Source organism: Sinohyriopsis cumingii, chromosome 12 (assembly GCF_028554795.1).
Source record: "Sinohyriopsis cumingii isolate HCF-2022 chromosome 12, ASM2855479v2, whole genome shotgun sequence".
Lineage (NCBI taxonomy): Eukaryota > Metazoa > Mollusca > Bivalvia > Unionida > Unionidae > Sinohyriopsis > Sinohyriopsis cumingii.
The window spans coordinates 4,045,502-4,062,774 of record NC_142972.1 but is presented as its reverse complement, the minus strand read 5'-3'; the positions used below and the strand labels follow the sequence as shown (position 1 = coordinate 4,062,774).

General features: G+C 40.8%; 1 protein-coding gene across 1 annotated transcript in view; it reads left to right on the top strand.

Moving 5' to 3' along the window:
• LOC149785930 (uncharacterized) overlaps window positions 1–17,273 on the top strand; it is a 66,394-nt gene that overhangs the window by 47,709 nt on the left and 1,412 nt on the right. Inside the window, exons 11-13 of the mRNA XM_089978088.1 lie at window positions 8,614–8,848; window positions 14,349–14,428; window positions 14,939–15,055. Coding sequence (XP_089834214.1) covers window positions 8,614–8,848; window positions 14,349–14,428; window positions 14,939–15,055 — 432 coding nt within the window. The remainder of the gene's footprint in view (window positions 1–8,613; window positions 8,849–14,348; window positions 14,429–14,938; window positions 15,056–17,273) is intronic.

Sequence of the window (17,273 nt, the reverse complement as noted above, 5' to 3'; positions counted from 1 at the left end):
ACAGAAAAATCGCAAAAGTACGGTCAACTCTTACAAAGACTGCAACTCTTTCACCAGAAAGCTTTAGACGAAACAGCTCTACCCACTTTGAAAGATTTTAAGACCTTGATGAAAAGTCCAGCACCATCACCAGTACCAGTACCAGTACCAGTACCAGTGGTCAAGACAGAAAAAGGAAAAGAAGAAGAAGAAGGATTTCAAACTCCACCCGAAAAAGTACGCAAGTTAACAACACCACCTACCTCCAGAATTGGATGGATTAAAAAGATGATGGCCACCCCTTCTTCCTCACAAGAGAAAAAGAAAGTGAAGACAGAAGTGAAGACAGAAGTGAAACAAGAACCGATATCCCCTGCTCAGACATCCTCCTCCTCTTCGACACCTATTGCTGGCCGCACACGCAAAGCCTTGCAATCCAAGAAAATACCCCAAGAGAAAAAGAGTAGCCTCTTCCAAGAGTGGGTGCCTTATTAAGACACCAATCCACACAAAAAATGGAAAAAGTCTTAGCTAGCATTTACTACGATCCCTCCCATCCTGCAGGTTACGCAGGAGTTCAAAAATTGTATCGTGCTGCCAAAACGCGACTGAAAAGTCTCCGTTTACCTCAAGTGCAACGATGGTTACAAGAACAAGCTACCTACACTTTACACAAACCCATTCGACGCAAGTTTGCCAGAAGTCGCACCCGAGTGGAAGGTATCGATCATCAATGGCAAGCCGATTTAGCCGATGTCTCTCATTTGGCCAGCTACAATCGTGGTTACAAATATTTGTTTTGTGTCATTGACGTCTTTTCCAAATTTGCCTGGGTCGTACCCTTGACTTCCAAATCCAGCAGCGAGTTAGTGCGAGCCCTGCAACGGGTGTTGAAACAAAGCGGTCGTCGCCCTCTTCGATGGCAAACGGACAAAGGCACCGAATTTCTGAATCAAGCTTTCCAAAAAGAATTAAAGAAACGTGACATTCATTTTTTTACCACCGAGAATCCCGAAACCAAAGCCAGCATCGTGGAACGTTTTCAACGCACTTTGAAAGAACGCATGTGGAAATATTTTACGCATCACCACACTCTGAAGTACATCGACATCTTACCGCACCTGGTGCAAGCGTACAACCAATCTTACCATCGAAGCATCGGACGTGCCCCGCAAGACGTGACTCCCGACAACGAAGTGCTGGTGTTTGAGCGCCTGTTTGGTACGTCCCCGACGAGGGCTGTCCCTAAGAAAAGTGGAGAGTTGGCCGTAGGAGATTGGGTGCGCATTGGCAAAACCAAACGCACTTTCGACAAAGGTTACTTACCTAACTGGACGACCGAATTGTTTCGCGTCACTGGACGAGTGCATGGCCGTCATCCTGCCGTCTATAAATTGGAAGACATGAACGGAGAAGTACTCAAAGGAACGTTTTATTTGCCCGAGTTACAACGTGTCACCAAAAAAGAAGACGACGTGTACGACATCGAAAGCATTCTCGAACGCAGAACCCGTAAAGTGGGCAAACGACGTGTCAAAGAAGTCAAAGTACGTTGGAAAGGATATCCACCCAGTTTCGATTCTTGGATCGACGCTTCGCAAGTCATCGACTATAAAAAGAAGAAGTGACCATCATGCCCTTTCACACATCAGACGCAGCTACGTCGACCAGTCCTTCTTCCCCTAGTTCTTCTGTGCAAGATTTACAAAAACAACCCTTGTGGGTGTGGTGTGGAGAACGTGTGCCTAAAACGCAAATCGTCTTTTTCTGCCAAATCTTCGTGGTGTATTGTGTCATCGGAGCAGCCATCGCCAATTTGAGTTTGCAACAAGGAGACAAACAATTGTGGACCATTTTATTGAGCAGTTGCATCGGTTACCTACTTCCCAATCCCTCCCTGAAATTCTCCTCGAACGGGAACGTTGTGTCCAGGGCCAGTGCCAGTCACCACTCCAACCACAATCAGAACCCCATTTTGGGCGGAGACACGCCTCTGACGTCCAGTAATATCCCCTCGGACAGCCACAGAACTCTGGAATTATGAGTCACCAAAACCAATTTTACTTAACCTTACCCAGTGACAGTTCCATGGAGGTGTTTCCCAACAACACGTTGTGCTGTTACACGGCCAAATTACCTCAAGCCATCCCCTTAGATCACGAAGCCCATTGGGAAGTGGCTTTAGTAGAAATGATTCACCCGACCCAAGTCCTCAATGTCATTGCCCAGCAAAATACTTTTACGGTGGAAGTTCATGACGAGCCATTGCAAGAGTACTTGGATAAGAATGTCAAATATGACAATAAAACCTATGATGAGAAACTTAAAACGTGGACCTACAACTTTGTGATTCCCCCAGGCTATTATTTCAGTGGTCATCATTTGGTCAGCGCCATAGCCTCCAAGTTTAATGGTGTGTTTGGGGAAGTTTTTAAGAAGGACAATTTCAGGAACAAAAGTGTCACCATGGAGTACCACAAAGTAGCTCGTCGCTTCTTGATGAAATTTGAGCGAAGTAAAATCGTGTCCATTATATTTTGTCCCGAATTGTATGACATGTTGGGCGGGGACATGGAGCTGAGGAAGAACTTAGAACGAAAAACATCACCCGAATTACCAGTCATTTTCGACAACGTGACTTTTGGCCAGTATTTTCGTACCCCGGTAGAACTGAACCAAGGACTGAATTTGATGTTCGTGTACTCCGATGTGGTGGAATACAACGTGGTGGGACACACCTCCGTACCGTTACTGCGTGTCATTCCTTTCAAAGTAGATTCTGCCACAAACGCTGACGAGGAAGGTGGAAACACTTATCACGTCCACCGCGAATTTGTCCATCCTCACTATTTGCCGGTCACTAAGTCGTATTTGGACACGGTCAACATTACTATAAAAGGAGATTTGGGACAAAATATTCCATTCACTAACAAAGGAAAAGTCACGGTGAAACTCCATTTTCGAAAACGGTTCTCTCACGACTCGTAAGTAAGTCATGTATCCAGTGTACCAAGGGGTGGCTCGACAGCGAGGACACGGTTTAGGAGACATGTTAAAATCGGCCTTTCGTTCGGTGGCCCCAGTGTTGAAACCGATGGTGACACGAGGATTGCACGCCTTGAAAGATGCGGCACTGACACAAGGCAAAGAATTTCTCCAAAATGTCATCATCGACAAACAGAACCCTAAAGAAGCCTTCATGAGGGCAGGCAAAAATGTCTTGCTGCAAACGGGCAAAGACATTTTAGGCCGACGAGACACACCTATAAATGCCCTGCACGCTACCGAGTCAAGCATTCAGCAAGGACAAGGCAGAAAGAGACGAAGAAGAAGAAAACACCCTTTCACCAGACTTCAAGCGAGAAAGGCCAAGAAAAGAAGAACCGTTCGAGACTTAGACGTTTTCGATTATTGAAACACAGCAACAACAAAAAATGATGCACCGAGAGTCTTGCGCTTGTTCCAAGACGGAACTGGATCTGTTTGCCATGCCCCCCACCATGATGACCATGCAAGAATCCCAATGGGTGGAATTTCATCCCGTCTCCTCATTGACAGCCTCAGCTCCCATCGAGTTTGAAATCAAAGGACAGCCCGAAGATTACATCGATCTGAATAGCAGTTACTTGTACTTGAAAGTCCAAGTTCTAGATAAGGAGGATGGTGCAGTAGAAGACACTGAGAATATAGCTCCCGTCAACAATTTCATGCATTCCTTGTTCAGCTCAGTGGACTTGTACTTGAATAACAAACTAGTCAGCAGTAGCATGGATACTTACCCTTACCGTGCCTACCTGGAAAATCTCTTGACGTACGGAATAGATGCCAAGGATACTCATCTCAATGCTTGTGTGCTGTGGGAACCTGACGAAGCGCACGAGTTCAACACATTAAAAAAAGACAATGACGGCTTTGAGGAAAGACAAAAGAAAATCCTAGGTGGAAAGAGTTTAGAACTGATGGATCGTTTGCATTTGGACATGTGGTTGCAAGAGAAATATTTGCTGAACGGTGTCAATGTGCGCCTGAGACTGAATCGCAGCAGTGCCGCTTTCCATTTGTTGGCTGATGGTGATGCTACTAAAGGTGGCAATCCTAAAAGCACAATCCTACAAGCCAGACTCTACGTACGGCGCGTGGAAGTGTTACCCAAAGTGGCAAACGACATCAGTCAGACGTTGAGCAGAACAACCGCCAAGTATCCCATCCGACGCGTGGAAGTGAAAACGTTCACCATTTCTGCTGGACTGCAATCCATAACCGAAGATCATCTGTTTCAAGGACAGTTACCCAAGCGTTTGATCCTTGGTATGGCCTCGAATGCAGCCTTCAACGGAGCCTTCAATCAAAATCCTTTCAACTTTCAACACTTCGACGTAAAGAAAATCGAAGTCAGTCGTGATGGCAAGACCTTGTGTACCCGACCTTTCGAACCTGACTTTGCCAAGAACAATTACTTGAGATCGTACTTGTCCCTGTACGAAGCCACCGGACAGTTAGGAACCAACACCACTCACGGCATTACGTACAACGATTATGACGGAGGCTATGCTTTGTGGGCTTTCGATTTCACTCCAGACCAAGGCAGCGACGAGGGACATTTCCACCCTATAAAATCTGGCCAGATTCGTGTGGAACTTCAGTTTGCAAATCCTCTGACAGAGACAGTGAACGTCATCCTGTATGCAGAATTCGATAATACGATAGAAATCAACAGTTTGAGAGAAGTCATTCTAGATTATTAGAAAGCCATGGAAGACTGTTCTCCCTCTTTACCTAGTGGAGAAACTTTGGAGACGGAATGTGAGGAGATCGTGGAAGAAGGATCCCAAGACAAAGACGAAGAAGTTGTCATGATGAAGTCAAGATGGCCAGAACAAGAAGCCCATTTAGTCTCCTGTTTTGCCAAACACTTGGTCGACAAAATGACGGAATTGATCAAGAAAAATTGCTATGGATGTCAAAACGATCATCCCAGTCAAATTCAACACGATAAATGCCTAATGTTGAGTCAAGAAGAAAAATTGGACGAGTATCTGGACGAAGCTTGGAGTCTCATCTCGAACGAAGACGTGTTGCACCAGTGGTATAAAGACTTGCGTGAACATTCTTGTCCAGCATTAACCACTCAAGAGATCCATCGTATCGAAGCTCTCCTGAATCAGAGTGAGGAAAAAAAACGAATAACCGTTTATTCGTCAGACATTTTCAAGCAAAAAGTCAGGATCGAATTGACGACGTATTATTACCTGTGAAGAAGAAGAAAACAAACACAAAACAATGGATACCTGGGAACTTTATTACCTTTTGAACCACAGTTCGTATACGGCTTCTTGGAATCCTGTCGTCTGTGCTAAAGATGAACTCCCTCATCGCAAACCTAAAGACCATCAAGCTTACGTGATCAACACGGACGATAGTCATCTCCCAGGAACCCACTGGGTAGCCGTCTACTTTCCTCAAGAAGGCTATGTGGAATATTTCGATTCGTATGGATTGCCCCCTTTGGAAGACGATATCATTGACTTTATGAGAAGAAATGCTCAAACCACCCGATTCAATAACGTGAAATTACAAGGCACAGATTCCTTGGTGTGTGGACAGTACTGTGTGTATTTTCTGCATCATCGCAGCCTGGGCTATTCCTTAGAACATTTAGTGACTCATTTCGATCCTCGTTCTTCTGCTAGAAACGATGTGAAAGTAGATCGATGGTTTTGTGACCATTATGCTTATCTTTTGTCTCAAGCTAGGAAACGTAGTGTCCATCAATGGCCTAATGATTTCCAACAGTGGAAATCACAATTTCATTCACAACGTTGTCAGCCTTGTTTAAAGTAGATTGTATTTGAAGAAAAAAATGTTTGTAATTAGAAAAAAAATTGTTTGATGTTATAATGTTGGATTATTGTTAGAGTTGTTGTTAGTTAGTGTTAAGTGATTTTTGAATAAAAAATGTTGTGTTTTGAAAAAAATGCCTTTGTGGTTTGTTTAGCTATAAGAATATTGGATTGATGCTCTTTCATTTCTTACTATCCCTCTCATGAACGTTGCGGCTCGAAAACCGTGTGGGGAATGTTTTCCTTCACGTCCGCGCTTTAATTTTAAGAACTGGGTTGTTCCCAGTCTAACCATCCATTGTCGACTCATCCTCCTAAGAAGATGTGCTCCAAACTAGCTAAGCTCAACGAAGCCTACGTGAATTTGCATAGGGTCAGACACAGTTTGATACCAAAGCCAGAAGAAATAGAGAATGTGAGAATGTTAAAAATCACTGAAGACCTGATAGAAGAGCTCTTCAGAGAAGAAATGAACAAGGAGAAAGAAGAATGGACAGAGAAGTACAGACTTCAGAGACAGCAGCAACAGCAGCAACAACAACAGCAGCAGCAACAACCTGAAGCTGACAGAGGCTTTGTCGATTGTCGTATCGACACCAAAGAATTCTTCTTCTCTTTCCGAAGAAGCAGACCTATTGCCAGAAAGTCTATCCTCAGAGGACATCGCATTCTTAGAAACTAAAAAAGAATGCCATAGCAAAACAAAAAACAGCCCTTTTCAGGGCTACCCAATACTCTAGAAAAGAAATAACTATTAATTTGCCAATGTGTGTAGGTAGAGTAGTGTGAAAATAAACACTAACTCTTTCTTAAAAATTTTGAGGGTATGTGTTTGTGTGATTGTGATTGTAAGTGATAAAGTAGGTTGGTGTGGATAGTAGATTAAAATGATGTTAGTTTGTTTTTTTGGGCTGCTTGAGGTGTATATTTGGGGTTAGATTGGATTGCTTTGAGTATGTGGATAGTCTATTGAAGTGATGGGTAGCATAAAAAGTGAGCGAGTGTTTCTTTTAGGTCCGCGCGTTGTTCTGGTTAATGATCTAGGTAAGATGAATTTTATGTTATTAGGGGGATGTTTTCCTTCACGTTCGCGCTTTCAGTATAAATTGAAACTCGTTCGGCAGTCCAGCTACCCTTGTTGATTGATCAACACAGCCAGAAGAATGACTAGCAGAATAGTGAAACTGTTAGAACTCCAGATGCACCTGGAATATGCCAGGCGGATAGTAAATGAACTATCAGCGGAGGCTATCGTAGAAGAAGCAAGAATAAAGAAGGAAGAAGAGGAGAGAAGACAGAGGGAAGAGGAGGAAAAGAAAAGAGAAGAGAGGATGTCGTTTAATATTCCTGAAACAGAGGATTGGGGTGCTGAAGCGAATCATCCTCCCTCTGCGCTCCCCAGAAGAAAGGTGAAAGAAGACTGGGGAAGAAGATGCGTGTGCGGCGCCAGGCCAGGAAGGTGCAACCATTAGATAGGTGCATCTGGAGTTTAAAAAAACAGCCCTTTTCAGGGCTACCCAATACTCTAGAAAAGAAATAACTATTAATTTGCCAATGTGTGTAGGTAGAGTAGTGTAAAAATAAACACTAACTCTTTTTTATGATAGTGTGAGGGTATGCGTTTGTGTGTTGGTGTGTTAGTAAGAGCTAAGGTATGTTTGTGTGAATAGTAGATTATGGGTTTTTTAGCAAATGTGGAGAGTATAGTTAGGGTTATATTATATGAAATGAGAAAGTAGGGGGATGTTTTCCTTCACGTACGCGCGATGTTGGGTCATAATCTAGGTAAGATCCATTTTATGTTTCAGGGGGATGTTTTCCTTCACGTTCGCGCTTTTCGTATAAGAACCCACAGTATTAGTTGTTCAAACCATTCTGCAAAGAATACAAATAAGATGGCGTCAAACCACCTTAACAAAATGGAAAAATTGCAAAACGTCATGGACAATTTAGGAATGTTTGAGCAAATGTTGGTTAACCTAAACGAGGATCACTACTCATATAGTCCCCATAGAGTGAAGATGGAGATAAACAATTTACGAAAAATGAAGGTAATCATTAGTGATCTGTTGAAAGAAATCAAGGAGGAAAAGGAGGATGAAGAGGAAAGGATAAGGATGAGAGAATGGAATGAAAAAATTGAAAAAGAAGAAGAAAATGAAAAGAGGAAGAAAGAAGAGGAGGAAGAGAAGAAGAAAGAAGAGGAGAAGAAAGAAGAGGAGAAGAAAAAAAAGAAAGAGAAGAAGAGTGTAGGAGATAAAATAAGAACTTGGTGGAGGAAAAGAAGAAATTAGAAGAAGAAAACCCAAAGGCCCTTTTCAGGGCCAGCCATATTTCTCGAAAAGAGATAGCCTTTCCATTGCCTACCCCTTTTTTAAAAAAAATTTTTTTAAAATTTAAAAAAAAATCCCATGTTAAATTCCCCTTGTACGTAGAGTGACCCACGATTTATTCCCATGTTAAATTCCCCTTGTACGTAGATTGACCCACGATTTTTCGCCATGTTAAATTTCCATTGTACGTAGATTGACCCAGGGGTCCCTGTAATGCTAATTCCCATTGTACGTAGGGTGCCCCCCTTCACTACTTACCTTTGTACCTTGAAATAGTCTTTTCAAAATGGATGATCGATGTATAGCCTTTGACGTCATCGCTTCTGTTTGATCAGATCTGTTCACGTGTACTCGAATGGGTATTGTTTCCAATTATTCTAAGCCATTTTTGGAATTGTCTTGGACAAATTCTCATATGGAAAACTTGACGTGAAGCTTTTTAATTTTTTTCTAAAGAATAGTGCTTGACAATTCTACTTTTATCTTCTTAGGATTTTTCTACTTCGTTGTTGGAAAGTTGAGGCCAGATGGTCGGTACACTCGTTTGGTCAGGGCAAGACAGCCAGAAGATAAGTACGTCAACTTCCAATGGATAGACGTCATGCCCAACAGCGGTATTCTGTACGTTCTTATGGGGAACGAGAATTCATCTGACTCAATGGCTGCAAGGTTATATTCGTATGATGTGGTTGGAGGGTAGGTATTATGTTTCAAGCACGTCCCTGCCGAACTCATTTCATTAGATCGTCCACGTTTATTGGTGTGTGTGAGTGCTTGCGCGGAGGAGGACTTGGCGGAGGGGGACTTGGGGCTAACAAACTACTTTGCAATTTGTTATTTTATAAATTTCACCATGCTATCGGTCTTATTTTTAGACTTTCAACCATACTTATCTCAGTTTAATATTTTCTTATTCACCAGACATTAGTCGCTTAAACTAATCTATTCATTTATTTCATTGTTTAATGTAACTTTCCTTTTATCTTCTTCGTCTGAAAATGCAAATTCAGGTATTGATATTATGAATATTTCGGGTTTCTTATTTGCGTTTTGTTTGTTTCAGTTTTGTATTATTTATTGTCCACCATATTGCATTTTCTTCGATGGCTGAAATACATGTGTCATGTTTTATTTGTGGGTAAATTATGTGTACCTGTTATGACATTTAGTTCGCTTACCCTCAAACAGATCAAAATCGACTTAGTCGTTCTCTTCCAAAACCAACAAAGACACTGACTGCAGGATCATCTCTCCTGAAAGGTATCAACACCAGAGGACTTTCACGTCAGATACATGTGAAGTCATACACTGGTGCCACCATTGACAGTCTCAAAAGAGAACTGAAAAAACTTGACCTAAATAATTACCATACGATTATTGTACAAGTAGGTGAAAATGACGCCGATAGAGATCTGGAAATAAGCCAATTTGAAGTCAAATACATGTCCCACGTTAATCAGATTCTAGCGCAGGTAGACAACATCGTTATATCTGGTCTTATTCCAAGACGTGACGTCGATATGACGCAATATGATGACATCCTTATAAATATTAGCCTTCAACCTGCCATACGTATCAAGCCATGACAGCTTTTTGCTAGCGTCGGGTCAGCTACCATCTACTTTCTTTCACTCCGACCTGATCCACCTGAAAAATGCGGGCACAGCAAACCTATTGAAATATATACATAGTGTTACTCCTGTACTCAAAACAACACCTACCAACGTGAGTAAGCACTACCCAACTGCTCAATACCAACATAAGCAACAGAAAAGCCACACCCTTGCAATGTAAGCCCGAAATGGGTGGGAACAGAATCATCAACATAATACACAGAATACATGGCATGGTTATCGAGGCAGACTCGAACGTTATACAAGGCCTTGGAAAAGTGACACTTCGATCATACAACAGTACGCACATGACAGACGTTGCGTACCTAACTATAATTATAACCATTAGTTATGTTCATCTAGGTACAATGATTATTATACATATACCTCAATCAATAATAAGTATCATGTTTTTGGAGATATTTGTTCCGACTGCATCTCTGTCCAAAGTACAAATTCTAATTGTACATGCCAAGGTTATGAGGTCTCTCCCACGGACTCGTGAATAACTAATAAATTTGTCTTCATTCCTATAACGACTGAGAAAAAGTTAAACTGTACATCCTTTGGTCTGAAAAAGAAAGGTTTGCAACTTATCAATATCAATGTAAGACACATCTTACCAAAGATCGATGAACTAAGACTAACGATACAAAATGAACCCAACCTTGCAGTAATTGGACTATGCGAAACGTTTCTAGATTGTAATGTACCTGACAGTGCTATCTCTATTAGCAACTTTTCTTTGGAAAGACGAGATCGATCATAAGGCATAGGAGGAGGGATAGCCATGTACGTTTCAAATAACTTAACATACAAGAGAAGAACAGATTTTGAAAATTCTACTATCGAATCAATATGGATCGAGTTAAGTTTCCTAAATAGCAAATCACTATATGCTCAGCATACCGACCCCCAAACTCCCTCTCCTCATGGACTGACCGATTTGAACACGAGTTAGAGGCTGCTTTATCTTCCAACAATGAAGTAATTATCATCGGAGACTTTAATATTGACCTCATCTCTGATACTAACACTAAATGGCTACATATGATACAACTGCACGACCTTACACAGGTAATATATGCTCCAACAAGAGTAACAGCCTGTACTTCTACTCTGATCGACCACATCTATACTACCCATCCAACCAATCTCAACGAGAGAAACGTACCATGTTTCTCTGTTAGTGACCACTATCCTATATGTGCAACTCGTAAGCAACAGAGCGCAAAGAAAAACAACTTACACTCCTACATGCAATACAGATGTTTCAAAAACTTTTCTGAAAATGAATTTCTGACCGAACTATCACAAAACATTAACGCAATATATTTCCCTAACATAGACCCAGATAATGACTTGTCTAACTGGAATCACTGTTTTCTTACTATCCTAAATAAACACGCCCCCATACGCATCAAGAGAATTAAACAATCAAAACAACCAGAATGGTATACTAATGAAATCGCAGAGGCACAACGCAAACGAAACTACTACCATAAACATAAAGACTTCACAAACTATCGTTTATGGCGAAACAAAGTCAAATCAATCATTGTAAAACACAAACGCTCTTTCTTCAAAGAAGCCATCACATCAAACTCTGAAATAACAGATCAATCTGAATCACTTACGAAATCTAACTTCAACGAAACCTGCGCATCTAGCTCCATGTAAAATTATAGTTGATGGCACTAATTACACTGAAGAGCTCGATATTGCAAACCAGCTGAACCATTTGTTTACTAATATCTCCCAAACGGTGACAGGTCTAAGAATACAGAGCCTAATTTAAACAAACTTACTAAATTCGTTAACGAAAGGGTACCCGATCATGTTAGTTTCAACATTCCCTTAATAACAATAAATGACACTTTTGATATTATAAATAAACTTGACACAAACAAATCAGCTGGTCTAGATGGAATTCACCCCAAAACTCTGAAAATGTCGGCTTTATCAATCTCAGAGTCGTTGAAAAAAATAATTAACTGTAGTATCACCTCCAATAAATTCCCGGAGTCATTGAAGTTAGCAAAAGTATTCGCAATTTATAAGGGAAATGAAAAGAATGACCCATCCAGCTATCGACCAATATCTGTTCTTTCCGTACTTCAAAAATTATGGAAAAACATGTCAGCAAGCATATTTTCAGATATCTTGACAAGTACCAACTCCTCCATAGATCACAATCAGGTTTTCGAAAGAATCATTCATGTCAAACTGCAATGACAAAACTTACAGACCAATAGCTACTAACAGTAGAATCAGGTGAACTTACTGGTGCATTCTTCATTGATTTAAAAAAAAAAAAAAAACATTCGATCTGGTTGACCATTCGGTGCTCATTATAAAACTTTCAGCCTGCAAGTTTTCTCCAAACTCAGTTGTCTGGTTCACATCGTATCTCACAAACAGACACCAGGTTGTTTGCACGAGTAAACATATATCCGAACCATGTCATATCTTAAGTGGTGTTCCTCAAGGATCTATATTAGGGCCTCTTCTTTTTCTACTATTTATCAATGACTTAGCCTTGTATTAACATCTCTAAAACGAAATGTATGACAATTGGAACAATGCAGCGTCTATCTACTAACATGGATTTACTTCTAACTCAAAATGGCTTAGACGTATCTATTGTCAAAAATCAAAAACTTCTTGGTATCTACATTGATCAACACCTCAGCTGGAATGCTCATATCGATCACTTATGAGCAATGGTAGTCAAAAGAATGACTCTATTAAAATTGCTTTCAAAATTTCTACCTCCACAATCACTTGAAATTTTTTTTTCGGATTATATACTACCACTGATAGATTACGGCTGTACCATATCGGGAAACACGTCAAATTATAATCTGTCCAGAATTGATAGACTCCAGAAAAGTGCAGCCCAAATAATACTGAAACTTCCTGTTATGACTTCCTCAAATGTTTTGTTTCCACGTCTGAAATGGCTACCTATACAAACACGTATTCTTTATTTTAAAGGAATCATGACATACAAGTCTTTAAACGGTCTTTCTCCAGATTATATCTCTAACATAATTGAGCTAAGACCATCAAATACTGAGCGTAATCTCCGATCGACGACAAACAACGATCTCCAGATTCCTTGGTCGAAAACCAATCATTACAAAAGCTCCTTTTCTGTATCAGCACCTATTGTATGGAATTCCTTACAAATGAGGATACGTAATTCAACTTCCATTGCTTCTTTCAAAATATCATTAAAGAAATTCCTTCTAGACCAGCTGGAATGACATATTAAAAGCTCTGAATAGAAAACTTTAAAATCATATCCATAATTGATATATATTTGTATATATATCTGTATGTTTCCCAGTATAGTCACACATAGTCATTCATGCCAAATATGTACGAATGAGTGTGCGACGTTACATGGTTATGTGCATGAACTTCTATTTTTATTTTTTTATTACAAAAACTGAGGACCAAATGGCAGATGGGTCAGCCATGACCAAATGTGTTATCCTCGTTAAAGATAGTTTATTATTGTTATTATTATTATTATTATTATTATTATTATAGTATGATTACGTGGGTGATGTATGTCACAGGAATGAGTATAAGTACGTGATACATGTGTGTGACAGGAATGAGTATGAATAAGTGGGCGATGTATGTCAAATGAAATAGTATAGGTACGTGGTTCATGTATATTACAGGAATGAGTATGATTACGTGGTCGATATATGTTTCAGGAATGAGTATAAGTACGCGATACATTTATGTTACAGGAATGAGTATAAGTACGTGATACATGTATGCTACAGGAATGAGTATCAGTACGTGGTACATGTATGTTGCAGGAATGAGTATAAGTACGTGATACATGTATGTTACAGGAATGAGTATAAGTACGTGATACATGTATATTACAGGAATGAGTATGATCACATGGACGAGGTATGTTAAAGGAATGAGTAAAATTACGTATTTACATGTATTCTACAGGAATGAGTATGATTATATGTTAAAGGAATGAGTATAAGTACATGATAAATGTATGTTACAGCAACAAGCATGATTACGTGGTACATGTATGTTAGGCCGATAAATCAGCCCCTCACCCGTGATGATACTGATTGGCGTTTTAGGGCTTGAAATGATCTACTCTTTTAAACATGCAAAAATCTGCAGAAACTTTTGGCTGCACGCGTTGGTGTACAATTTATACAGTTACGGTATTTTGCACGGCTGTGGAGCTACCGTCGCTGAAGGGTTCTTTTGGTGGGATGTACATTATATTTCCGGAGCAAATCCTATGTTTGGTGACTTGTAAATCCACGTGGAATAGCACAACCTTGTATCTTGTGGACATTTTAAATTTCGCGCTAGACATGGCTGTTACCAATTTGCGGTTTGTGTCTAAATAATTAGGCAGGTTTGTTCCGGAAAGAATTGCATGCAGGAAAATTGCACATTGTAATGAACACGTGACATCAGACCTACATATCTTCCAATTGTATCAACACAAACTTGGAAGGTTGATTTATAGGACTACATGTATTTTACAGGAATGAGTATGATTACATGATATATGTCTGTTACAGGAATGAGTATAAGTACGTGGAACTTAACGTCAGCCAGTTTACTTACCAGTCAATGTTTCAGTACCTGCTTGGCCATTTCAGTGAGTATTTTGGTTATATAACTACACATATTTGTATAAAAAGCTATTGATATTTATCAAAATTGTATCTGAATGTTCTTTATTTAAGCAATAATGACTGATATGAAGAACGTATACGTCAACTAGTCGAACTATAGTTATACATAAATGTTGCAACGTCAACATGGGCTTCATTTTCCTTAATTGACCGTGTATTCAAATGTAGATCATTAGAGTGTGTTTGGCTTCATACTTCCCCCATAAAAGCTTAATGTGAAGTTACTGACATGCGAAATAGTGAAGTGTCAAAAAGAAAATATACGGCGGATGCAGTCGCACCATCTCCGGTGCTCTTGAATTATATGTGATTTCTCATTTACGATGTCTTATTCAAAATAAATGTCAGGATTTAAAATATAACAAAATCCAGTACTCAGCGTGCGGTTTGTTACTGCTTTTTATCTGTAGTTACCTCGCCTACTTATCAACTGATGTTTAACTTTCATTGATATTATTACAATCTCAATCCAGCTTACATATCAGCACTATCCCCTGTTCTGTCACATGAGAAGTACCCAGCCTGGTACCTGGTTAACATTAATCCCTATACTGGAGCTATAACAAAGTACTGTCAAGTGACCCAGCCAGGTAAGTGCTCTCTCTCTCTCTCTCTCTCTCTCTCTCATCCCGCTATTACAATTAACGGGCGCATGATCTCTTTTGCATGTATACCACAGCGATACAACACGCGAACAAACACAATACACACAAGACGCCCAATTAAACAAGCTTTCTGCTTTAACTGGTGACTATTTGATACCCTTTTACAGAGCTGGCTGCAGTTTGATATGCACCAGACAGTGATGTGTTGGCTGGTGCAATGGATTTTGCCACGTTCCATTCGAAATGTCGCCTCCCAATTGTCTTTTAGTACTCCAGCTGGGCTGGCTGGCACGTGACGTACCTTATGGTATCTTTGCTTTGCTGGGACTATAGTTTCAAGGGATTTTTAAAGAAAAAACTGACCTATTACGAGTACACGTGCAATTTTTGTCGATTTGCCACACGATTGAATGCGAATAACCACAAGTCACCAGCTCAAGCTATAGTTTGGTGGGTTTTTGGCGTTCCATGCGACCTTTATTTGAGTGTAATGTTTTAAACTCAGGACGCCAAAATCGATTTCCCTGTAAGCACATTGTATTTTGGATACACGTGCGTTTTTCAATAACTGAGTGGAGAGTGCGTCTCAGACTTGCGACCAGTGGAGTGTGTGTCAAACTTGCGACCAGTGGAGTGTGTGTCAAACTTGCGACCAGTGGAGTGTGTGTCAAACTTGCAACCAGTGGAGTGTGTGTCAAACTTGCAACCAATGGTGTGTCAAACTTGCAAGCAGTGGAGTGTGTGCCAAACTTGCAACCAGTGGAGTGTGTGTCAAACTTGCAACCAGTGGAGTGTGTGTCAAACGTGCAACCAGTGGAGTGTGTGTCAAACGTGCAACCAGTGGAGTGTGTGTCAAACTTGCAACCAGTGGAGTGTGTGTCAAACTTGCAACCAGTGGAGTGTGTGCCAAACTTGCAACCAGTGGAGTGTGTGTCAAACTTGCAACCAGTGGAGTGTGTGTCAAACTTGCGACCAGTGGAGTGTGTGTCAAACTTGCGACCAGTGGAGTGTGTGTCAAACTTGCGACCAGTGGAGTGTGTGCCAAATTTGCAACCAGTGGAGTGTGTGCCAAATTTGCAACCAGTGGAGTGTGTGTCAAACTTGCAACCAGTGGAGTGTGTGTCAAACTTGCAACCAGTGGAGTGTGTGTCAAACGTGCAACCAGTGGAGTGTGTGTCAAACTTGCAACCAGTGGAGTGTGTGTCAAACTTGCAACCAGTGGAGTGTGTGTCAAACTTGCAACCAGTGGAGTGTGTGTCAAGCTTGCGACCAGTGGAGTGTGTGTCAAACTTGCAACCAGTGGAGTGTGTGTCAAACTTGCCACCAGTGGAGTGTGTGTCAAACTTGCAACCAGTGGAGTGTGTGCCAAATTTGCAACCAGTGGAGTGTGTGTCAAACTAGAGCAGCAGAGTAAGGACTTAATTTTCCTCTCATTTTTTTGTTGTTGTACTCATTTAAAATAAGTAGCTCACGTATTTGTGAAATCAGCGTGCTTGGTGGGGGTGGGGGTGGAGTGTTTCCTCTTGAATGAGTAGGCAAAACAAGGGATGCGTATTAAAGCCATGCATCTACACACAGTAAGAAAATAGTGTGTGTGTGTGTGTGTGTGTGTGTGATTTACTCATGTCTAGCACTGGGGCATAATGCCGCCGACGTGTAGCATGGTGCTTCACTCAATCACATTATCCTGACACACTAACCCCTTCATGCTGAGCGCCACGCGAGGCAGCTGTTAGTATCGTTTTTATAAGTCTTTGGTTGCCTCGCTCGACGCTCAGCATTAAGAGGTTAGTGTTAGGACTGGTCGGCCTGGTGTCAGAATAATGTGACTGGGTGGGACATCATACTACATGTCTGCAGCATGATGCCCCAGTGCTAGACATCACTATAAACTGCCACACTGCAGACATCGTAGCAATATGACTGACAAATTGTTAAAAGCTACGTTAAAAATCCTAATCACACATAAGTCTTTGGTATGACTGGCTTGGGAATTGGAATCGTATAGTTGTTAGTCGGACACTAACAACTAGGCCACCAGAGCGTCAAGAAAAGAATGCATAGTACATCCACTTTGAGGACCGCCATAACAACTTGTTCATTCAATCGGCTTAATAAACTTAAATCGAGAATGGACTCAAACAAAGGCACACATGATGAATGTTTAAAAGATAAAATCGAAAAATATTTAAATTTTCAGAAT